General features: G+C 42.6%; 1 protein-coding gene across 7 annotated transcripts in view; it reads right to left on the reverse strand.

Annotated features, from left to right (window-relative positions):
* Window positions 1-1,402: 1,402 nt before the first annotated feature.
* The window catches only part of CAB39L (calcium binding protein 39 like), a 66,581-nt gene continuing 42,842 nt past the window's right edge, over window positions 1,403-25,141 (reverse strand). For all 7 annotated transcript variants that reach the window (XM_041128723.1, XM_030036286.2, XM_030036284.2 and 4 more), the window contains 6 exons: window positions 22,848-22,966; window positions 16,630-16,798; window positions 13,035-13,094; window positions 11,395-11,460; window positions 10,566-10,709; window positions 1,403-3,275 (listed from right to left, as the gene is read on the reverse strand). In XM_041128723.1, the coding sequence (XP_040984657.1) occupies window positions 3,096-3,275; window positions 10,566-10,709; window positions 11,395-11,460; window positions 13,035-13,094; window positions 16,630-16,798; window positions 22,848-22,966 (738 nt within the window). In that variant the 3' untranslated portion in view covers window positions 1,403-3,095. The remainder of the gene's footprint in view (window positions 3,276-10,565; window positions 10,710-11,394; window positions 11,461-13,034; window positions 13,095-16,629; window positions 16,799-22,847; window positions 22,967-25,141) is intronic.

A 25,141-nucleotide genomic window follows, 5' to 3' on the forward strand; every position in this document is an offset into this window, starting at 1 on the left:
AAGGCCAGAGTCCTGCATCTCCCCCCGGTTCACACCTGCTGGCACACGTGCCATGACAGGCAGGGGAGGCTGTTGCTGCTTCTCATCAGATTTTTCTGATTTCAGCACAAGCTGCCCAAATCCCAGGACAGAAGCTGATGGTTCAAAGATTCCTGGCACTCTGCTGTATCAAATAAGGTTTTATGTGCAGGATCGTACATCGCATGTTGGCAGAGATTCCTTTGTATGATCCAAAACCCCCTGAATGCTGGGTGGGGATTGGAATGGAGAGGCTGCAGCCCAAGCGTCCTCCAGGTTCTTTCTCTCTCCAGACTACAATCTTCTTCCCTGTCCTCACTCTGATGAAGTGTTCTGCGATCACACAGCTCCCCCAGATATTAATTTCAGAGAAATTGTGAGTTCCTGGTGGGAGCAGTTGCTTAGGCAGAAGAACCGTGGTAACTGAATACACCAAAGGAAATTGGGAGTGCTGTCATTATTTCAAAGTTGCTTTAGAAAATACCTCATTTTCATTTAATTGGGGATATGTCCCTGCCTGCTGTGAAGTATTATTATGGTGCTTAGTTTCACCTTCACCGTTTGCTTTTTCTTCTTTCAAAGAGCTAAGCAAGTTGAGCTTGGGGAAGACTCAATTACTTTGAGGTGTGTTGGTAACATCTACTTCAGGACCAGCTTCTTGTATGATAAGCTGTAAGTGGCCTGGCACATGTCATTTTACTGTACGACCACTCCTTTCCCCCCGCTGGCCCTTGCAGACACACACGACCCCTTTTCCACAAGCCCTCCTTACCACTGACTCGTCTGGTCTGATGACTGCTCACGCTGGAAAAGGCTGCCTTTGCAGGGATGGGGCCCATCGCTCTGTTCCCTGTCCAGCAGGCATTCCCCAGCAATACACCATTAGACGCTTTTTTCCAAGGGCGGGCTGGAAGCCCGATGTTCTCATGTGAATCCAGAGGCTGAGGCAATGGACACGTGTCTCTGTGTTAATCCAGACCAGCCCCACCCCGGGAGCCCAGAGCACAGCCAAGCGCCCTTTGGTTTCGGGCTCTGAATCTCACAGGATCAGACTTAAATGACTAGCTCAGAGGACTGCGATTCCAGAGACAGTCCTTTATCGACCCGCAAGCTACCACTGATAATGAGCACTACCTGGGGGTGAAGATCGTGGTCAGGAGAAGCTGGACCGTAGCCTCTGCTGCCAGGTCCCCTGCCAGCCAGGGCTGCAGATGTGATGCTTGCAGAGTGCATTAGCTCTGAAGGCAGTGCTCATCTCCCTCTCTGTCTCTCTCCATCTGCTGAAACTGGCTGGCAAAGGAGAGAAAGAATTTAGCACTGCGCAGAGTCTGGCTATCCAGAAAGGCAAGAGGAAAAAAAAAAACAACAAACCCAGAGATAGAAATAAAGGGTGATCAGTAATCATGCCTTTAATAGCTTGTAAATATATATATTTTTTTAATTCCAGGCAACTAAAATGTACATTTGTTGTCTATATCTGACATCTGAAAAATCCATGAGTCCACAATCTGTTCCGTTTCATCCCTTTTCTAAAGCACATAAATTAAAGTATCAGTCACCCCAATATACAACAGTTTAATGAAGGAAAAGGTTTTGTTCTGTTTTTACAATTCAGTGTCACCTATTTATCTGAAGCGTTAGATAGAGTTTTAGCTAGATAATTGTCTTACAACACAAATAGGAAAACTCAGAACTTAGGCTGTCCAGAAAAATCCAAGAAATTTCCACTCCCTGCTCTCAAACTCCACTTCCGAATAAAGCATCAGAGTAACATTTTCATTTCCCGCTAGAAAACGAAAGACCCCCAAAACTCTTCAAACACACCTGGGAAACACTGTTTGGACCACAAGGCTTATTAAACTTAAAACATTAACAGTGCAATGATTTCCCCTTCTACAACTTCAACGCAGAACCTGAATTCACGTCAGGATGAACAAGGATAGAAAATGCCAGACTACCAGTAGCCTTTTGTGCCTGGGGCTACTAAATGGCCTCCCACACTCGATTTAGGTAGCTTTGAGAGAGCCTGCAGACTTGGGGACCCCAGGCCACCCAACGGTTCAGGCTGAGGCCGTTTCAGCATCCCCTTGCTGAACACGGCTCAACCCCGCCTCGCACGGCCGGGATTTGAATCCGGGTGGGAAGACGCTGAGGACCCTCCTCTCACACTGGTGCTCAGCGCTTGGCACAATTCAGCCATGTAGCTGTGGCCGCTGCCCAGAATTATTCCCACTGAAACTGGGGACAGGCTTCTTGCTTATTTTAGTAGGTGCAGGATGACTTTATTAGCAATACAGCATGGGCCTTGACTGAGAAGGGGTTGCTCTTGCCTTTTTCCCATTGGGGAGTACATGGGCACCACGTACCTGGGGCTGCTCCTCATCAGTCTGCTTGGGAGCTGGTGGGAACAGCCTGTGCTCTAGCACAAGGTTGATTGCACACAGGAAAATGGGAGGCAGGTAGAAACAGTTCATCTGGCTGATGTTTTCACCCATTACCTAGCACTGAATAGAAAACCTCTGATCTAGGAGAAAAGAAAACTTAAAGATGAAAGAACACAAAAATAAAGCAAACCCGAGACCTTTACTGCTTTTTCGTCTCCCACTGTTTTGACTAAAGAACCTGATCTAGAAGTGCAGCTAACTCCAGAGACAAATGTACTCTTTCACAGTCTTGTGTGTGTGCAGCACTAGAACAAAGTCACAATTACAGGTGCAAAGGAACAACGTTACAGTCCTCAGAAGACCTACTCTGTGCACTCACCAACAGCTTGAGTTTGCTGATAAAGTTAAGCAAAGAGGTTCATTCTTCTTGAGCACAACCAGCTTCTATCACAGAGAGATTCTAAACTGACATAAATAATTATAGTCTTGATTAAAAAGAATATATTATTCTAGATTTTTGTGGTTTTTAGTTTTCATGTAAAACCCCTATACTCTTGACATCTAGGAACAAAGACAAAAGAAAAAAACCCAGGCACTTGTCGTGCCTTCTCAAGCACTGTTGTGGTGTTTAAGGGACACAGAGGAACTTAACAGATGAGACTAATGCCTACAGTGGAAAACGAGAGGAGTTCTTCATGCCGTTGGCTTTTTCAAGTCTCGGATTTGCTTAATCAAGTAGTTCTTCTCATCAGTGAATTGTTCGTCATCCGTCCTCTCTTTCTGGAAATTGCTCAGAAACTCAATTAGCTTGGGTTGGTTTTTCAACAGGATCTCCACAATAGGCTGTGTTTTGTTTGGACTGGCCACAAAAACCTAACATGCAAACAAACACAGGCACAGAGAGACACGGAGAGAGAGAAAGAGAGAGGGAGATGAATATCAGTCACAATATCACCCTAAGTTATTTTCTAACAAGTCAGCTGAAGCCTGGCAGGCAGATACTCTGCCACTACCCACCTTGTCCCAAGGCACAGAGAGAGGAGTTACAAACATGTTGGTTCAACAGCAAATGGAAGCAAAGCTATGCCTGTGCTTCCCTTTAATTTTGCTCTTTGTGGATAAAGCGTTTGATTGTAAGCCCAGCTGTTGAGAGTGGGCTATCAATTCTCAGCCTCTTCCACATGCAAGACTTAAATACACAGAAATTAATTATCAGGAGAACAGAAAAGCTTTGTGTCAGTATTGATATCATTTCCGTACTAAACCAGGCCTAAAATTAGACTTGCCAGCTCTGTTTTGGCTTAGAAAAAATGTCAAGAGGCTCCACCTCCCTCTGCCTAATCCATTCATGAGAGCGTGGAAATTTCCAGCAACGGGAGCAGGATTGCCGTGGTGCGCCTGGCACGTTCGCTGCCCTCGCCGAGCAGAGCAGGAAGGCAATGCAGGGAGGTGATGCGATACTCACCTGGCACAGCCAGCCCGGCGGTGTGGGCTTACCAGTCTTCTCAAATAGTCGTTTTTAAGGATAAACCTAGTCATGCTCTGATTTTTCCTCCTGCAAAGCCTAAAGCCGCAGAGTTTTTCAGCTCTGAACGCGACCCCCTGCTCCGCGACACCATTTCTTTAACATTTTCTCTGCCGTACGCGCCAGCTGACGACAAAAAAACTTAAGACCCGTTGTAAAGGCCAGCAGTGGCAAGCTCTTCCTAGGGACCTGAGGATGCCACAGAGATGCGGGCTCTGCGGACGTGAGGCAGGGGGGCCAGTGGTGGGAACACAGGCACAGCACAGCCCCGGCCAGCCCGGGAAGAGCTCCCACATCTGGCTCGCCTCGAGGTTACCATGGCTGGTCAACAAAACAATGCCCGAGCGCTTGTGTAACACCATAAATAACTTGAGTTATTCTCTGCCCGACGAGAAGAAATTAAGGATGGACAGAACTGGAAAACATCCAGCTTCCCTCCAACCCTGTCCAAACCAGAATGAAAACAAGTATCTGCTGACAGTACAGAATGGCATGTTGTCCGGCCAAGTGCAGGTGGCATCACCACTTGCCCGGCTCCGGGGCCACCGGCTCCAGACCTGGGGCTCTTCTGCAGGTTCATTTATCTCCGCTGAGATTGTGCGCACATGAAAACCCGGGCCACGTCCAGCTGCACAGGGAGCAGTCACGTTATGTGATGAGGAACACGCACACACCGTCCTGGGGGGCTGCGTTACAGCCCCTTGCCCCCAGAAACACCACCTTGTAAAGCCTGGGACAGGATTCAGACCAGACCCATCGTTAGGCTTCATATAACATCCCCTAATTGGGACGTACAAGTGGCGTGGAAAATGCCACGGGTAGGGAACATGTGGAAGGAATGGGGCTCGGCATACATTCAACAGTGCCACACTATGTACTTCTGCCCGGACAGGAAGGTAAGACTTTTTTTTTTTTTTATTCCATAAAGGTGAGGCAAAGCATCTACTCTTAAACCCTGGCATCCCGATGCCATAAGAGCCCTAATCCCTGCCTGTGCTTTTGTCTCCTCTGGATCCCTCCTCCTCAGGTCGCTTCTAGGAGTCCCTGCCTCAAGGTACTTTTCCCTCTGCTCTGGGGAAAAAGCTGCAACCTCTGCCATGCTGGCTGAATGCTTCCAGGCCCCAAGTCTTTTACAAAGTTCTCCTTGATCTAGCAGCCATGCCGTGGTCCCTGTGACAGTATAGTATCTATAGTTATTCACACCGTCTTTGCACAGGCCTCCACATTGCCTTTCTCTGATTACCCTGAGCTATAATCTCAGATAATGTCTTTTTACGCCTACTTGCCACCTAAAGCTTTTCAAGAGTAGCACCAACAGCCCCAACTCCCACAGATCTCTTCAGAGCAGCCACCCTAAAATAACAGCTTTCCTGCACGATGCTCCAAGCGCTCAAAGTGCAACATCTTACCAGGGACACATCTATCAGTGGGTCGGACAGCTGGTTCACAGCTCTTACTGCACTTAATGGACTGTCAATCCATTGTTGTTCTGTTGCACTGATTGTTCTGTTGCAATATCCCTTCTCTTGCAAATAACTTTGATGTGCTGCTATTGATGCGTTGGTTCCCCATATGAGAAATAAAGGGTTTGGGGATTTAAATCACTACTGAACGTACTTTACAGCTTCCAGTCTGTGCCTTATCTAGGGAATATGAATCTTGAAATCTCCTGGGTATGAATGTTTGGCTCTGGCTGAGACTGTGGCAGTTCACGCTCTCAGCTCAAGCAGCCGCACAACGCAGCTCCCCATGTGCTGACCTACAGCAGGTCACCATGCTGATGGAGGCTGGATACTTCCAGGATTTGCACCATGATTAAGCCCTAAGATGGTTGGACAAGCTTCCTTTCAGAAAAGCAGCACATAAGCTTATGGGCAGGGATGTGGAAAGTAACGGTTACAGATCTTCATTAAAAGCTCTGAATTTTGGAGTTCAGTTCCCCCTTTGTGACCAGGAGAGAAAACTATCAAGTGAACTGACAGGACCCATATTTTCAGAAATAATCTGATTACAGCCTGACCTTGAACATCTTCCTTCAATGAGTATTAGACCTCCTTATAAAGATAACTCTAGGCTGACTCTCAAAATGAAGAAATCTAAATCATTCTTCTTGTAAAAGCTATCTGGTCTGCAAACAGAACTGGAAGGTTTCAGTGGTAAACCTAGTAAATACCAGCATTTCATATTGGTCCTACAACTGGTATTACCGTAGCAAATAATTAAAGAACTTAGTTTAATAGAAGACATCACGTCCTGTTTATCTTCCTGTTCAATTATTTATAGATTATAATCTTCCCCTTGCAAAACCATCAAACTGAACATTCAAACAAAGATCATCTTGACTGCCAGTCTTGCTCAGTGTCAACAGGGACTCGTAAAGAGAGGATGTTGAAGGACCAGAAAATTCCTGAAATGTTATTCAATACTTGCGCTAAGCAAACAGAATCAATTCTGCCAGTATCTACTAATCAGCTTCACAAAGCCCAGGATTAGGACCACCATGAGACTTTACTTTTAAAAGAGCCCCACCTTGTTCAGAACTCTGTGTTGTCAGAGAGGAGAAGATAAAACCCTGAAAACAGAAATCATTATTAACGCTATCTGGAACATTTCTACTAAAAATGAAGTTTAACTGAAGCTAAAACACTTCACAGAGAACTTTGTTTCACCTATGGTTTTATTATGAAAGGTTGCGTGTTCTAGAGAACTTGATTCAGATACATGAGAGAGACAGAGACCCAAAATAAAGAGAGTACTCATACTAAAATTCCAACTCTAAAAATAGCTGTTTCAACACAGTTCCATTTTGTGAATATTTGCAAAAGGCCTGGAATGAAAATCAGCTCTGAAGCTTCAAAAGTGGTCCAAAGTGGAACTGTTGCTCTCTTCTCCATTAAAAGTCATACACTGTATTTCTTCAAACAAATACCAAAACCACTTCATCGGAGAATCTGACCTTGTTTCCTTACAATTAATAACCAGGCATCACCACCCCCTGGGACTACAGCAGAGCAAAAACAATTACAGAGGTTGGATACCCTGGACTGGGTATTGTAAGTCTTACTCTGGGGTCACACACAATCTTACTGTGTCAGGAAACTGCACACAGAAGTGCCTTACAGTTCATGTTGCTTATAGCACAATGCTTTGCATAACACTTCTTGCCCTTTAAACTCTCCAGCTAAGAAACAGGACACAGCCCCAAACACATGGTTTCAGCTTCATACCAAGAGGAAACTCTCAGTACGGTCAAATTATGTGAGACCATTTGCAGCGCAAGCTGCAGGAGGTAGCTCTGTAATGTGCACGAAAGAGAATGGAAAAATGAAACTAGGGTCACAAAACACAGTGTACCCATTCTATTTTTAGATTTAAACCGTAAAATCCATCTTGCTAAATGTCTGCTTAAGAACAAGAAAGTTGCATAATCCCAATTCACCACTACAGGGTGTTTTCCTCAAAATAGTCTAATTGTTTACGTGAAAGCCAAGAGAGCTTGTTTTTAGCCTTTATTTGTAAACACGCAAGGTCAAAGGAATACCTGCACCACGTTCATGCACATCTGAAAGAATCGGTCTCCCCTACAGGCAAACTCACAGCAGGCTCCAGTAATCCCTGTCACAAACCCATCACAGGAGCTGGAGAGCCCCTCCCAATATTTGGTCCTCAGAGTATGCATGCTCAGGACTGAGACCTCTCCACTGAAATCCATGCAGAGAACCACCAGTGACTCTCAAAGGCTACAACTCTAGGCAACCCCACTGGATTATTTATGGAGGAGGAAGAAAGGGGGTGAGGTGTGTTAGCTTTTCCTGATGATTAAATACTGCCTAATCCTCATGCATACATCACCTAGGACATCCAGCTTTACAAAGCAGCTGCAGGTGTTTAAGATGGTGCCTCAAGACAGAAGCTCCATTGTGCTCAGGCAAAAGGAAGAGGAGGAGCTGGAGCGAGGAGGAGGGAAGAATGGAAGGAGGTATTGCAAGTGGGTGCTCTGTTTGTCTTCAATTTCCCACCCAAAGCACCCTGGAGGAGTGAAATTTTCTCAGAGCCTGAAGGGGTACTGGCATTTTCAGCCACAAAGTGTTCCTGCAAAATATTTTTGCACTAGAGGTCCTCATCATTTTCAGCTCTACCTTACTGTTTTGAATCTTCAATAATCAGAAATTGCCTCAGGGAGGTAAGAGCCATATGCCTTTTCTGGGGTCAGCTGGGGCATGGGAGTGTTGGAATCTGGATGCTTACAAAACAAGCACTTTTTCATTTCTACTGTGTCTAACTGGTGAAACATCTAAATGAGGTAACTTAAACCCAAATCTTTTGGCAGCTCAGACAGAGAAGCAAATATCCACTTCTCAGCAGACCTTTGATTTCAAATCACTGTGGTTAGTCTACTGTAATTTCAGCCAGGACTACACAGGTATTTTGCCAGCACAATTTAAAAATGTGGGCACAGTTTAAAATTTATAAGATTAAAAGCCAAGGACAAGATTCCTCTCCCAACTACAGGAGCATGGAATTATTACAGCTGACAAGAGAACCAGGCTGAGGGACACTAACCCAGAAACAGGAGGCAGAGACACTGCAGAACACGGCACAACCAGCCAGTAATGCTTTACCCCACTCTCTTAAATAGTTAAGGATTTCCTTTAGCAGTTCTCAAGATGTTAGAATTCAATTTAAGAAGTGAAATCAGAAGAAAACGATCTTTTCTGACCCGCTCTAGAAAGCTAATTGACAATACAATTTTCTATAACATACCCTATAACTACCACTGGGGAGAAGCAGAGTGCTTCTACATCCAACTAACCCAGTTCCTCAGTGAGGACCTCAAAGGCGAGCTCTGCTGCACCTCTAGAGTTACTCGTGTGCACTGGTGGTTATAAACGAGCAATTTCCAGCTGATCAGGTCCTACTCCGAGTCTGCAATTTCCTCACAACATGCACTATGCACATGAGATAGCATGAGGAATGCCATGGCACCACTTAAATGCTGGAAATGCTGGAAAAAACCAACCACATCCCATGGAGGTTAGTACCTGAGGTCAGAGTTTGGCCCTTTGAACTGAAGAGATACAACATTACCACCGCACACTGTTTGTTTTGCTGGACACCCCAGGGCCTCAGCATTACGTCCACATGGTAGCAATTGCAAGTGGTCAAGCAAGGCTGAGCCTGCAATATCTTCAATCTAACTGGAAATGAGATGCAACATACTGGAAAAGGAAAGGAAGGAAGGGAATGGGAAGGCAGAATGGGAGCAAGAGCAATGCATTACATGGTTGCACACTGGAATCCTTTCAAGTTATTCCAAATCCCTTCAAATGCCTCTTAAAATAAGCAAAATCAGCTGTTCCCAAGGCCTGGGCCATGCCTATCATTAATTCAGAAACAGCGACTCATGTGTTTAATACATAAAAATCTGGCATTTATTCACAGAGTGTCTAAGAGAGCCCAAGCCTCTGATCCCTTCCTTCCATAGGCATCTCAAAGGCTGCAAGCGTTTGGAGCTTGACGGCTCGCTTATCTTGGAGCCACATACCTCCTGATAAGGAGGAGGAGTAGAACTTACTCACAGTGGTTCAGCTGACTATGAAGGAAGTCAGCAAGGGAACAGCTTACCAAGCTGCTGATTTCAGGAAGGGAATTTTTTTTTTTTAATCCTCCTTGAAGCTTTTTTTTATTTTGGAAACGAAAAGCTTTTTGGAGAAGCTGCACATCCTCTAAGCCTCCAGACTGAAGATCTGAAAGCTTTTTTCCAAATCAGAAATGGCAGAAGTACAAAACTCAACAAGTCACCCTGAATTTGTGGAGGGTGATGTAACCTTTTTCCAATAGCATGCCTTTTGGTGTGACCTGGTATCTTTCTTAACCATCTTGGGGAAAGATATCCTTACAGGCTCAATATTCCTCTTCTGAAAATCATTAACAGCTCTATTTACATAGTTAGAAATTAATCTGTTCATTCCAAATTAAAGGCAGTTTTGCATAATAACAATCCAACTCACCCTCTGTCCCAAGGCAGAGAACTTTTTTGATAGAAAAATGGTAAACTTTTCACTTATTAACATTAATCATCATGAAAAAAGGGACACTGGTTGGGTCTGGTAATTGTTTAAGACTGCATTAATGATCACTGCAAAAGGACGGAAGGATTAAACTCATTTCAAGCTCAGATTTACCAAATCTTTTTAATACCTTTAAAAGCAAATTGTGTTTGCGCTGATGCACAGCACCATCTACTTTTAGTCTTAATGTAGAGTTTTAGGACTTTTATTTTTATCTTTACTCAGAATCACATGGTAAAATGACCTAAGAGTTGGGGGAAGGTACCCTGGATACCACCTAGAAGCTGTGTATTTTGTTACCTGTAGCATTCACCTCATCGCTACTTGACTGACTACCCTCAGCCCAAACCAAAGTGATGCTGCTTTAGAACTCACCTGAAGGAATGCAAACAGAAATCAGAGGCTGAGTGATAGAAAGGTTACCAATTAAGACATTCTCAAATGTTGGAAGTGACTGCAAACCCCAAGCTTTGCCTTAATTTTCTGGGCTTTCTCCAGCCCACCTTGAAAGACACTTTTATGAGGAGAAGAAAAAGTCTGCCACCTCTACAGCTCATACTAGCTCACCTTGAACACGTGGAATGCTTCAAACTGAATGTTGGGGCTTTTATCTCGCAGCAAGTTCATCATCAGCTTCAGATTTTCTGGTTTGCTGATGTATTTTGTCATGATGGCAAAGTTGTGTCGGTCCAGAATCAATTCACCCAGCAGCTATAGACACAATTACGAAAAAATCCCATTTTTTTATCAGTTCACATTATTTTTGAACACAAAGAAAGCAGCAACATATTTTAATGCTTGCCTAAGAGGTTTCAATATCACTACCTTTTAAAAAAAAAAAAAGTAACTAGACTTGTTATCATGCAATGAGTTACTTAATGCCCAGTAATGCTCATCATCTACATACTACAGAGAGGAATCCCACATATGGGCTGGTGTAATAGGACCTGGCATAAGCCAGCTAGGACAGAAGCAAGTGTAGTGCAGCTGTCCCACAAAGACACCTTCACTTCATTCAGATATTACATTAACATGCCTATCTGGTCCTATCTGCAGGTCATGTCAGACTTGGTGCTGTAACAGCAAGCAGCACCAGACAGAGACTATCACATTACTCTCAAATTCATTTTAATCTACGTTCTGAACCAAAGTACAGATCTGAAGTCAGAGGAAAAATGATAGTGCTTGTTCCATAGAAACAGCCCAATACTTCACCAGAGGTCCAGGAAAGAAAAGACACAGCGAGCTCTTGTGCATTGTAAGAAGAGCATCCTAAGCACTTATGTCTTTTTTGTTAGAAAGTACATGGCTGCTCTGTTGCCATACATACATCTTGATATTCTGCCTAACATGGAGTTCAAATTTAGAAGGAAAGTGCTGAGAGACTTGACTTTACCTTCAGAGATTGTCTCTTTGTTACGTAATTCTCAGAATGAAGGAGTTTTTCATAATCCTCAAAGATCTAGAGTAACAAGAAAACACAAAGGCATCCGATTCATGTCCATCCTTCCTCCTCCTGGTCCTTCCCACCCCAGAGGAGCAGCAGAGGCTGCAGCAGTGCCACCCTCTAACACTTCACTGCAATGCCAGGGCCAGTCTCATGGCCTTTTTTTCTTGGCTGCTTATCATGCAGTGAATTAATGCCCAGGAACACTCCTCTTCCAAATACTGCAGAGAGCAATACCACATATGGACTGGATGTAACAGGAGCTGGTGTGAGCCAACTAGGACAGAAGTAAGCCAGTGCCTGTACAGCCTTCTCTTACAGAGGGTGAATCTGCTGCCAGGACATGTAGGTCCAGCACGTAACGTCTACTTACTCATATCATGGTCATGACTTGCTGTGTGATTTAATACAATACCCCAAATTGGTGACGGTGCATCCCGTACTGGCGTATGCCAAAAGCTCCTTTTGTGAGGTGCCACCTCACCAGCCTTCAGCACCCTTGCTCATTAAAGCCATTTGCCCAACGAGGGTCACTGGGAGCCAAGCGTGTGCTGGCTTTTGCAGGATTGGGCCAAGGGAATCTTGTGGTCAAGAAGACCGATAGAGAAGGCTACGATGTGTTCAAACCATCTACCCAACAAGCAAAAAAACCCAACACTGCTGTCCAAGAATCATCTAAAAAAATGCTCACTTCCACAATTTATACTTAAAAATTTTAAATGTTAAATAAACGTAGAATGGGGACTGTTCCAGAGCAGTGCTTCATTATTAAGGGAAAAGATTAGCATAAACACTAATTTTGCTCCAGTTAAGCTGCATTTGTGACTCAGCAATAATACGCCTGATCTTTATTTAACCTTCTTGGTTACTCTAGAATGAAAGAAATAGTCTTCGGTCTTTTCACTTTGGCAATGAAATAAAGAATACCTCAGGTAACATGAGAACATAACCTGTGGTCTTAATTCCACAATCCATACCAGTCCAATTTTAGTTGATTCCAATGGAATTTTTCTGACCCACATTTGGTTCAAAACCAAGCCAAAAAATCAAAGTGAAAAATGGCAGCAAACCAAGGGACTAATTGCCTCAGGATGGTAAGAGGAATACTCACACCTCAGTCCCCCATTCAGGTACACATAATTTCCAGTAATGCTAAAACTTCTTCCAGTAACTCTTCTCCTCTGTCCCAAAGTATTATAAATAACACCGGTCTGGCCCTATCGGTGCTGGAATATCACAAAACTGTTTAAAAATGTGCACCTTTTTTTCCCCATGATCTATTTACATACAAAGTTTACAGTTCCATTCACATATGAGGAGACAGGATGCACGCAGAAGAATAAAACTTGCTTTTAAACCGAGTTCTCCTGAAACCTTGGTGTGTGTCCCCAGGCGTGTGCAGAGGGTGTACCTGTATTTCAAACACCACGCAAGGATTCTGCTTTAGTAAAAGCAATGCTTAGTTTTGCATATAGTCCTAAATGACTGTTTTATGTGGAGCATGAAACCCCCTCTGCTATTGAAAGCACACTTTTTGCAGCTAAGCACGAACAGATTTTTTAAAAAATTCTTCTAGCATTTATACTTACCACATCATAATTTTGTTCCAGAAATTCTGCTACCAACAATTTGTGTCGTGTTAACAGGTCCTGGGGAGAATAGAGAAAGGTTACCTGAGAGAGTGTGCTCATTTGATTGCCCCTTGATTCTCAAACATATTTTAGCATTTTTTACCAGGTCATCTCTTAGGAGGTATTTACAACATGATTCCTATAGACAGAAAGCTTTTAAAAACAATACTGCATTGTGTGTTTAGTAGGATTTTAAGAAGAACTTGGCTAATGCTAACAGAATCAATCTAAAACTACTCTAACACTCTTTCTTTATATTCCTTTTCCCTCCCACCTTTTCTTATGGTCATCGGTCATAGTACACAGTGCTTACAATAAACTGGGGTAGGGAAAAGGAAGAAAATAAATGAACCCTTTATGGAGGGATCAGCTATGGTCTCAAAGCCAAAAGTGATCTACATGTTACCCCACAGCTGGAAATTATACTAAGCTGGATCAACTGCTATTGCTCATCTCCCAAGAATACAACAAGGAAGACTCAAATTCAACCACTGTATACATACATTTATTTATTTAAAGCCTAAAAGTTAGGCGCTGATCTAAGCTAGCCATCCAGGCTCCCTCCACAGCCACTCCCTCCTGGGAAAGGGCTCTCAGGTAGTTGGGATGAATCCCTTCTGCAGCTCTCTTTCTGCCCAAGGTGGGCTTACTGACACAAGCAGTAGCAGACCTTTTAAACAGCTGGACACGGGATGCCTCCCATGCTAAAAGCCCAACTAATTCAAATTTAAATTAAAGCAACCTCTCCCACAGAAGGGGAATGCTGGTGCTCAGCGACAGAGATGCAAATGTTCAGCTCCAGAAGAAATCAAATCTCTTTACTGGATGAATAGCTATGAAATGAAGTGTCCAGTTTGAGGCATTTAAGTTTAATTTTTATCTTATTGCCTCTTTTAAAACATAACACTGCTCACAATAAATGCCTAATGAAGTCCATTCAAGTCAGTATTTTTTCAGTGAATCAGTTTCTGCTATCTTTTTCATCATCTCTTCCTTGGTTTCCTTACCCACAGTCAGAGACTGAAGCTGATGAGTAGCTGAAGCAGATGCACAGACACATCCTCTACAGCATCACAAATAAAAGAAATCCTTTACATACTAATCCTTTAATTTATTTTTACCATCAATTATAAGAGAAAAGCAGAGTGCTATAAAATCCAGTACATGTTTTTAATACATTCCTTTATTTAGCAGGACTGCAATGATAGCAGTTTAAAAGGCTGAGTGCAACAAACATGATTCACAAGCATTTATGCAGGGCACTTAGGAGGCAACTACAACATTTTTCAATAGGGGGCACAAATGGAATATAATCTGAAATGAGTTTTTCACAGAAAATCACGAGAGAGTGTGGAGCAGCAGTATTCAATCAGCACTCTTTCCAAGCGCTGCTGGTACCCTCCACAGCTGACTGTATCTTTAAATACAAGCTGCTTTCCTCTGCATTTTTAGCAGCTATGTTTCCTCTCTGCAGTGCACCTGGCTGAATTTAATTAAGAAGTATATCTCCAGATCATCAAAAATTCCAATACTTCCCTACTGTAAACATCCTCAGACTTTAATGCACATTTAATTAGCCCTCTTCTGGTGTATAGACTATCCAAGGCTTTCAGCTCTGAACCAGACACCCCGGTGGCAACACTACAAACCCAACACAGGGGAAATAGAACTGAAAACATGAGTTCAGTAAACCAGCCAGCGAGCAATCACAGCACTTATTTTTACGGTATTAGAAAGGAGGTAGCTCCATATTTCATGATTCAGTCACTTCCACATCACTTCTTGCTGTTCCAGCTATTCAGAGTAACAGACAAATAGGAGATGAGATGAACAGCTGGTTTATTTCCAGAACCGACCATGTATCAGGTCAGGCAATTTAAAATAAGGGGCAATTTAAAAAAAATGCAGTTTAGACATTTTCCCCAAGCATTTTAAAAGGTGATTTCTGCCCTGTGTCTGAGGATGAACTGCCCTCATACTCTTCTCTTTCCAGTGTGTGTGAGGATGTAGAATCCTATTTTTAATTCCTGCTAAAAATACACTCAGATCACAGGGGACAGAAGTAAGTTCCACAGCTGTAGATCCCTGAACGACATCAATCCCGCTTTTCTGGGGAGGGTCGCAGCAGTCTGCAGTCCCTGCCACAGCTTAACTGACCCTTGTCCCCATCCTGCCTCCTGGCTGGGCTGAAGACTGTCCATCACCAACCAGACACTCTGCTGTCCTGCTCAAAGCAGGACCTGGGGAAAAGATGCAAATTTCTTCTGTCAAGCTGGGAACAGAGTCCAGGAGCACTTTTGCTGACCAGAGACAAATACTCTTCCAAGCATAGGGTAAAATGCCAGAGACAGAGGATTTAAATATCTCAGTTATGTTGCATTTTTATACAGTCCAACACTGTACTTCTGTTTGTCTGTGTTTCTGTGCTACTTCCACTTTCGTAACATTTACCTAACGAATATGACGACAGCGCAGCTTAAGATAATGGAAAGATGCTGCTATTGATTAACAGGTGGTTTGAACTGGTAATCCTGCTCAACTCATTACTGAAGAACGCAACATTATCTCCATCACACAAATCTTTACCCCATTCAGTTAGTAAAAACCGAGGCTGGGTTTTAGTATGTGTTGAATTGCTGAGCTGAACTCTAACATTCTTTACAGTTATTCCTAAGGTCTACCTAATCACGTTTCTAATTAGCTTTGAGAGGAAAGAATGAACAACTTGTTTCTACGACAGCAAGGAACTCAATGATAGAAGAAAAAAGGAGTTACATCTATATTTAGAAGAGTCTTTACCCGAGAAGAATTTCCCCCAACTTGCTTAAATTATTTTTCAGAAATAAACTAATCTTTAAGATCACAGACACCAAATTTTGCTCAAAGACTATACTAGCACCTTGCAGGAAAGATGATGGTCACGTACAAACTCCAAGAAATTTGGCAAGCTTCACCCAACTTCATTTTTAATACAACACAGAGACTCTATACAGAGTCTATGCAGTGCTTTCACCTACTTAACTGTTAGCAGTATGGTCCTTACACTGAACCATGGGTCACAAAAGTAAGCATACAAATACATGGTAAAACAGTCAGCGGGCACGGCATTAATCTAAACTTGACTGCTGTACTCAGAAGGGACAGCAAAAATTACTAGGATTTCAAAAGTTTTAAATTATTCCTTCTATTTACTGTTTGTGGTCATGATGGGTAGTGGTTTTGTCTCCGGGGGGAAAGTAGGGAGAGGAAAAGGCATTTTACAAGAACAGTATGTAATACATGATTAATTTGAGTTTCAAATGGTTGCATAGAAGACCTTGGGTTATCAAGATGAAGAACATTAGTGAACTGTAAATCTGTATTGAATTAAAGAGTCTTTGGAGACTTGATCACTGTTGTGAATCCTGTTACAAACAGACCAAGGATTAATTATATCCTTTACTGAACAATAAAAAAAGCCACCCAGTTTAAAGGCAACAGAACATTCAGTGATGACTGCTGATGGAGTGCCATTTTTGACACAACGCTATGATGGGGGTATCGAACAATTTACCTTGAACGTAGCAAAGGCATCAGAAGCTATATCAAAAGTTGACATTTCCACATATTTAAAAAAGTCTCTGAACTGTTCCGAAAAAAGTATGATTTTGGCCAAGGGTTCATGCCGGATGCACTCTCTCAGCATAATTCCACAGCGTAAGGCAATATTTGGGGATTCGTATCTGAAGAATAAAAAGAAACAGAAAAGATCAAAATGTAGAACAAAGATAAATAGGCACTTTTCCAGCAACGGGGAACTTTGCAGCATAGGGATCGCCTGCGCCAGAGGGGACACAACAAGTGGACGGCAGCTTCCAGCCACAGCACTGTACCCACCTGCCTCAGGACCTCAGCCCAAAGCTAAGGAGCAGACACACAGATAATATGGCCAGTGTTCCCCATCGCTAACCTCTGCCTTCACAAGCCAAAACACATTTCGCTGTAAATGTGCATTACACCTCCTCTCTGCGGAAAGTCCGTGTGGGGAGTGCGTAACGTTTCAACAGAGCTCCTTCACCTTTTTAGATTTATGAGAAAGCAAAGCTCATACAATATAACAATCTCCCTTTTCAGATTTAATTCTCAGCTCCTTAGTTTATCCAAGAAAAATGTAACATCTCATGACCATCCACCACCTCCCACTCCTCTTCTAGAGAAGGTCGCTCTAGAATATTAATGTGTCTAACAAGGAAGGTGGGAAGTCTATCCAGGCAGTCTACACAGGATTAAGCTTTCTGTAGTTTCTGAAGATTTTTTTTGCAGTTTAGGAGGAATTCTGCTCAATCCCTCCTCTGCAGAGGCTATGACTTTGTTCAGGAGACAAGTATTCGTTCCTCAAGTTACAATCCTGTTATGGCACATGCATTGCAATAGCCAGGAGCCAGCACACTTCTCAATCTTGGAGAGGGAAGGAGGGGGGAGGCAATTCAGATCATCTTCTATTTCTATAAAGTCTTGATTTCTCTAAAGCTGAATTTAATCTGAAACAAAACTGTTAGAAACACAACTTTAAAAAAAAAAAAAAAAGAAAGGATGAAATCCAGCAGTCAGGAAGGACTTAAAATTAACTTCTTCCAGCAATCTTCAGTCATGTGAAAGTGGTGAAGTCCAAGGGGACAGAAAGCATGCTCTGTTTCAATAAGCTGGTTATACTATATCAGAACTGTGTATTATCACCAAGAGCTTATCAGCATCATTTTTCCTTTGAACAATTAATTTCTATCACTAGGCCAAAAGAGGAAGAAAAAAAAAAAAGAAAGAAAAACACAAAATGCCATCTGTGCTGTAAGTGAGTGGGGGCTCAAATTTACCACCAGCTTGCAATTTAAAAGAATGGTAGTGTTTTGCGAGCATACCAGAGCTGCATACTTCAACCTCACGTCAACAATAGTTGGCTTAATGAAAAATGAATTACTATTTGAAATAGGCAAATGAAACTTCCCACCCTCAAGGAAATGCAGGCACTCAAGCCCCTATTTGTTTCCTTTTGGGAAACATTTGCAAACGTGAATTTATAACTCTTTAGACAACAGAAATTTGCTTATGTTTCCCATTGAGGCATACCTCTCCTCAACTCCATTAACAGGAATACTAATTTTCAAGGAAAAAGAGGCAGAGTTGCTCCTAGGAGTGCAGCCAGGAAAATATTTAATAGCTGGCTAAGGAATATTTTGGTTGGAATAAAAGCAAATTACATTGTTTCCAGCACAATAACTTTTTAAAACATAAGTATCAACAGAATCATTCTTAGTCAAATGCTCCATTATCTGGAAGTGGGTTTGGCTCCTGGAATATGCCTGGAAGAAGTTTACAGGCTGTCCTGTCATAACTGGCATGTTCTCTGCACCCACACTTACATGCAAAGCCACCAGGCAGGAATGATAGAAATGTGTTTCAAAATCACTTTTAATAAGCAACTAGTGCTCTGTGCTGACAGTATTTTTTTTTATGCTGTGGGAATACGAGTTCTTCTCTGTTCGGATGAACTTACAACCTAAAGAAACCCCCCCATACTGACTACTGGGGGCAACCAGAAAATGAAATAATGGACTTGAAATATTTCAAAACATTCACTGTGGAGGCTGAAAGAGGCAAGACTGAGCGCAGAGGTGCATCTCGGTGCAAAGGGAATCATACTTGCATGGCTAGTGCAGAAGATGGTACAAGGCAAGGAGCACAGGCAGGAGATTAGGAAGGCATCAAGCCTGGGAGAAACAAGGTCTTGACAAACACCTATATTCTGATCTGATTTTACACTAGCTTCTATAGTCTGAGTTTATCCTTGGATAAACTTAAGGGGAATTCTGCAACTTCAGCCAATATACCATTAAAGCTTTAACTGCACTGCGATGTGAAGAGGTCATTACAAAACAGATCGGGGCAGTGACTAAGTATGTTAGAGATAGCATGTGGCATGATATATATTCACAAAGGAGCTTATAAATTTGTCACTTCTGAGAAACAGCGCAAGTGCCACAAACTTCAAGTCCTCTATAGTCACTGTACTAGAGGGAAGATATTTGAAATTACAAAGGATGAAAGTTATTTCTGGGCTAACGCAATATGCTGACACCAGAGAAAAAATTTGGCCCAAATATATCCGGTACTCTATATACACCAAACATTGTATTCATCTGAAATCCTACTCATACACAAAGCCTGCACACACAGAAAATGAGATACTATTAAAGCAAGTCCTCATGCAGCAGGAAGGTCAATTAACCTACCAAAAAAAAGTAGTCAACTATGTGCTGCATGTTTTTCTGAAGCTGAGAAGCTGGAAGGAAGTAGCCAACAAGTAAAACGAAGCCTAAAAGGTAAGAACAGTTATCTCAAGCTGGCAGTGCCGCTGGAGTATTAGGCAGGAAACACCGGGCGGGAGCCCTGATTCAGGATCCTTCCCACTCAACAGAACTCACATTATGCAACAAAAAAGCAACCTTTTGTTGATACTGTTGGGAACTGACTGTCAGGGGGCAGAGGAAATTTTGCATCCAATACAAGTAAAACAATGACAAGTCTTCACAATAGTCCCAGGCTGTTTCTTTTACAGTCATAGTAGAATTTTTTTTTTCTCTCCAGATAAAGCCATATAACAAACACCAAATGGGAAAAGCCAGCCAAATCCACTCTCTTTACCTTTAAGCAGATTTTGATTCCATTTATTTCATTTGCCATTAAATAAATATGAAAACGTGTCCTCAAGTCACGTTTTCAAGTGGTCATGTCTAACATGAAGTGCCTGTTTCCCAGTCTCATAGCTGATTGCACACAAGCACGGCATGCTGCCTGCATGCAGCAAGCTGCCTGTTCAGGGCTCTACCCTTGCTGTAGGCGCATATTTTAAGTATCGGTTTTAGACAGTCCCAGCAGCAGGGCGTAGGCAGGTCAGGGAGCATCATGTTTGACATCATTACGCTGTTCTGCAGCAGCTGCTCAGATACCGTCAGGGCTGGATAATACTGTCTTCTGAACTACTGCTGATGAATTCAACAGCACTTTCTAACAAGAAACTCCAGAAATGGCAATTTTGATACAGTGCAGTGCTGCGAAGAGATAGCCAAGAAATCAAGAACAAGGAGCTGAGGACCAAACTAACACGGACACGCTGCTGCACGCAGCAGCAATCTCCAAAAAAACCACCTAAGTGATGCCATTTAAATACATCCACTGGCTCAGGTCACCTACAGTAAAATGTGTCAGCCACACATATGCATAACAAAATCTTTACTGTCATCTTAATATTCTTGGTTGTTACAGATGCCAAAGAATATCTGGGACATGATCCAAAAATATTTTTTAGCTTTAAATAAAGCCCAGACATATGGTAGCGATACATGTGCAACGTGCAAAAACAAAACGAGTGAAAAATCAAAAAAGCAAAGACAGAGAATAAGGAAGAAAATTATTGTATCTATATATGAAGTTGAAAGCAGTTGTACAACTTAATGACGACTGAGAGAATTATCATCACTGTCCTGAAACAACTAGTTTGAGGTTTATATAAATGGTGAATTTTAATGAACAAATGAAACCAAAATCCATTTAACTAGCTTACTGGTTTCCTTTCTGAGGAAGCTGGTGTTTAGTAACACAAAACAAGTCAAGAGTTTCACAATTAAACCTAAATCACCCCAAATCACTACACATGTAAGAGCAAGACCTAGCTCAGCCCAGACACCCACCCAGGCTCCTCACTGCCCTGCCTGCAAGGAAGACAGCAGGTCCGCACCTCCTCCTGTCGCAGCAACCAAGAGCTTTGCCACCACGTTCAACCACAAGCTCACCGTTCTTGAAAACCCTGGTACTGACTAGTTCTCTTGGTTACTTTTTTCCCCCACTGTGCTGGTTTGGGCTGGGATAGAGTTAATTTTTTCCACAGTAGCTGGGATGGGGCTGTGTTTTGGATTTGTGACCAAAACAGTGTTGATAACACAGCGATGTTTTAGTTAGTGCTGAGCAGTGCTTGCACAGTGTCAAGGCCTTTTTTTTCCTGTTTCTCATCCCGTCCAACCAGCGAGCAGGCTGGGGGGGCACAAGGAGTTGGGGGGACACACAGCCGGAACAGCTGACCCCAACTGACCCAAGGGACATTCCAGACCATACGACGTCATGCTCAGCACTAAAAGCTGGGGGAATAAGGAGGAAGGGGGGGATGTTCAGAGTGATGGCGTTTGTCTCCCCAAGTCACCGTTCTGCGTGATGGAGCCCTGCTTTCCTGGAGATGGCTGAACACCTGCCTGCCCATGGGAAGTGGTTAATGAATTCCTTGGTTTGCTTGTGTGCAGCTTTTGCTTTACGTATTAAACTGTCTTTATCTCAACTCACGAGTTTTCTCACTTTTACTCTTCCAATTCTCTCCCTCATCCCAACCGGGGGCAGTGAGCGAGTGGCTGTGTGGGGCTGAGTTGCTGGCTGGGGTTAAACCACAACAGCTACTCAGCTGTGCTGGAATGTGGCCAATTTTGAAGGAAATAACTATTTTAGAGGACTCCCATGCCTATCCCTCTCCTTGACTGGGGTCTGCCCCTGGGAGAGGGGGGAGGCTGGCTGAACAGAATTTTATTACCCTTGGGGCTGCAGCCTTGTCATGCACAAACCTTAGATGGTGCTTAAGTATTTTCCTAACTCTGGCTGTGGAGCAAATGGTAAAAATGCAAATCTTCAACCTCAAGAGCAAGACAGACACTTAAAAAAGAAAAAATGCATTCTCTTAACCATTAGTTTAAAAGGCTTATATCATGTTTTTGAATGGCTGTTACTAGCGTGACCATACAACTACTATGAGAGTCCACATTGTTTCATGCTGATCAGCTTATAAGTCTCCTTATTTCTACATCTGTTATTTAATCCCAATCACATATATTCTCTTTTCCTTAGGGAAAAGTGAACAAAATCCTAAAGTGAAAAGAAAACTGAGCAGAAAACAGTAGACTTCAAGGGCTGGAAAAGCAAAGCTTCTCACTGAATGAAAGGTGCATTTAGTCAAAAGTAAAGGGGACAGAAGCCTCAAGAGTTTTAGGCCAACACTTGTGCACTCCTGAATGCAACTACAGCTGATGTCCTCTCCATACAGCAGTCTACTCCCCCTCCCTGGCCAACTTACCTTGGGGACCACCAGGTTACAGCTGAGCACTGATCCCCTCAAAGGTTAAAAAAAAAAAAAAAAAAAAAAAAAAAAGATTTAATGCTGAAAGTTGTGGAGTTCATTACAGAAATAATTTAAAGTTGAAGTTCACATGTGCCTACAAGCATTGCAGAAGTCTGTCCCACAGACACAGCTATGCTTTTTATGCATTTTTGCTTCTCTCTGTTCTACCACATAGTGGTCCAGTTTGACTCCGGTTATTTACAGACATCACTATAAGTCACTCCTGCAATGCAAAAAGGTCTAAATGAAACTTCACAGTCATCAGCAATGCCACGCAAGAGTTTAGGTCAAGAACTGAAGTACACATCACATGAGGAACACTCAAAAACAATCAGCACATAATTATTCCGACATGAAGTTTGGTGAAGAAATAACGGCCAAATAAAATAATCCAGTCATTAAAAAGTATACAGTTAAGCAGAAAGAAAGTCAACATAAAAGAAACAAAATAAGATATCTGGAACAAAATCTGAACATCCTTTTTTTTTTTTTTTTAACTGAAAAGTGAGAAAGTAGATCAACTGCAATGCCAGCATGTTCGAGGCAATGCTCTTTAAGGAAAGTCAAATTAAAGTACCCACCCTTTTAGAAGCATGAATAGGATATGTGGATGGGCACTAATGTATTCCACAGTAGGGCTACGCGTGCCAATTTGTCTTCTCAAGATGTTGTTAAATATCTGGGAAACGTCCTTTTTGCCCTGTTAAAAAAGCAAAATATATCTTCAGCTGGAAAAACACAAACAAATGACCATTTACTAGGCTCTCTATTGAAAGTAGAAATGAAATTGAAAACAAAACAGGTTTTTTGGGCTCTCCACAGTCCCACCACCTCATACTTGCTGTTTCTTCCATGCCACAAGAAGGCTTCCTCTGTTGGGTGGCTCTGAAGACTACTGATCCCCCCACTCCCATTTACACCTTTCTTCTTCTAAATGAAGATGTGCATCCCCCTTATTCTGTCAAGGAAGTCCCTGGCTATCTTAAATAGCAACATTAAAGTACCGAAAAAGGTAGGGTGAGTGTGGTGAGACCCTGGCACAGGTTGCCCAGAGAAGCTGTGGATGCCCCATCCCTGGCAGTGTTCAAGGCCAGGTTGGATGGGGCTTTGAGCAAGCTGGTCTAGTGGAAGGTGTCCCTGCCCATGGCAGGGGGGTTGGAACGAGATGATCTTTAAGGTCCCTTCCAACCCAAACCATTCTATGATTCTATGAAAAGCAAGTCACTACCCTGAGCCAAACATGCTTTTGCATTGTGTACTATTACTCCCGCAGCCTCCAAATTTAAGTTGTCAATCTAGTACCAAGTACACTGCCCCACAGCCTAGGCTTACAAAGCTAAAGCTTTTCGTTATTCAAATGCAATCAATGCCAAGTGTGACTGCATTTTTGAAAATCAGGGTTAAATTTAAAACTGCGCCCATTATTTCACCATGAAGAATGAAATCATTAATACTGATAAAAAGGCTGCTTCACATACATCTCTCTGCTTTAGTCACAACTAAGATCCTTCACTTTGTCCAATTTTTCTCCTGTATACACCTATCTGCACAACCATGTTTTGTCTTCGAACACTTCCCCATGCAAACAGCTTTTCAGAAGGTCTTTCCAAATTACATTCTATTCAGCCACAGGGTTTGCCAATACATCTTGCATTAGAAGTCCTCTTCCTCCCCCACCGCTTTCTCCCCTTGCCACAGGAGACAAATTGATGTGTGAAATTAATGGAGGGGGGAGACCGCTGCACTAATGACCAGTAACGAAGGCACTGAGTCAACAGCGGGTCACAAAGCACAGGGCAAGGTAAAGCAAAAGGTTACTTATAATCATGCTCATTGATCTGTCTCGCGAGGACAAACATTCCTTGGTGGAGAACTTATCGAACGTTTGAAGCCAAGGAGCAGATAGTTTCACACAGAGGGAAATTCCCTGGTTTCACCTCTACAAATAAATCACTGCTGAGAAACACAAAATATTCTGCTTTCTTACTCGTTCCAACCCAGCTGGCTTGGAGACTCGGGGAATTAAATAGAATAAAATCAGAGCAGGCCAGTCCATCTGCGTTTGTCTGCAACACTTTTGACCCTTGGACATTGTCTTAATAAGGCTAATTCTTTATGAAGTCATCCCATTCTCCCCTACCTTTACAACACCCATAACGTATGCCTGGAATCTTGTGATCCCCAGCAGCTTCAGCAGTTACTCCAAGACAAAAACAATCCAGACAGAGAAGAGCTGTTGAAAGGGTGAGGTGAAAATGGCCAAAAATTAAGTGATCCTCTCTGCTATGCCAAATTTTATATTAGTTACTTAATATTAAGGGCACTGCAGCATTATTTCCAATAGCAGAGAAGAGATAGATATATATCTCTCTATATATCTCAGAGAGGGGAGAGAGAGAGATCCAATTATATCCAGTTTTCTAGAGACCAGCGATGATGAAAGCCAGAGAAGTTGGTCTCTCTGGGTTGTCCTGGAGGGAATGGAGGCAGATAGGAGGGAACCAAAGCAGACTTCCCTCACCACCAGACATCTATAAAAATTGTAGGAATACTTTTGCAACACTTCTTACTTGGATCTGTGATTCAGTTTTGCCTTATAATGAAATACATATGGCCATTGAAGTACAAGATAAGGCAGTATGGAGAGAAAGTGGCTAGACAAGAACAAAAAAACTGCAAAGGATGCCATTACATAAATAACAAATTGATGATACATATACCATAATTTAGCTCCTGTTTCCAGACAAAGTAAGGGAAAGCATCTAATGTCACCAGTCCTGGGCTTGTGGCTATTTACTGCCTCTTTTAGTGGCTTTACAGCTTATGAACCCTTAGGCTTACATGTGGTTAGTAACATCTATTTTTTTTTTAGTTG

This window comes from Aquila chrysaetos, chromosome 14, assembly GCF_900496995.4.
Source record: "Aquila chrysaetos chrysaetos chromosome 14, bAquChr1.4, whole genome shotgun sequence".
NCBI lineage: Eukaryota > Metazoa > Chordata > Aves > Accipitriformes > Accipitridae > Aquila > Aquila chrysaetos.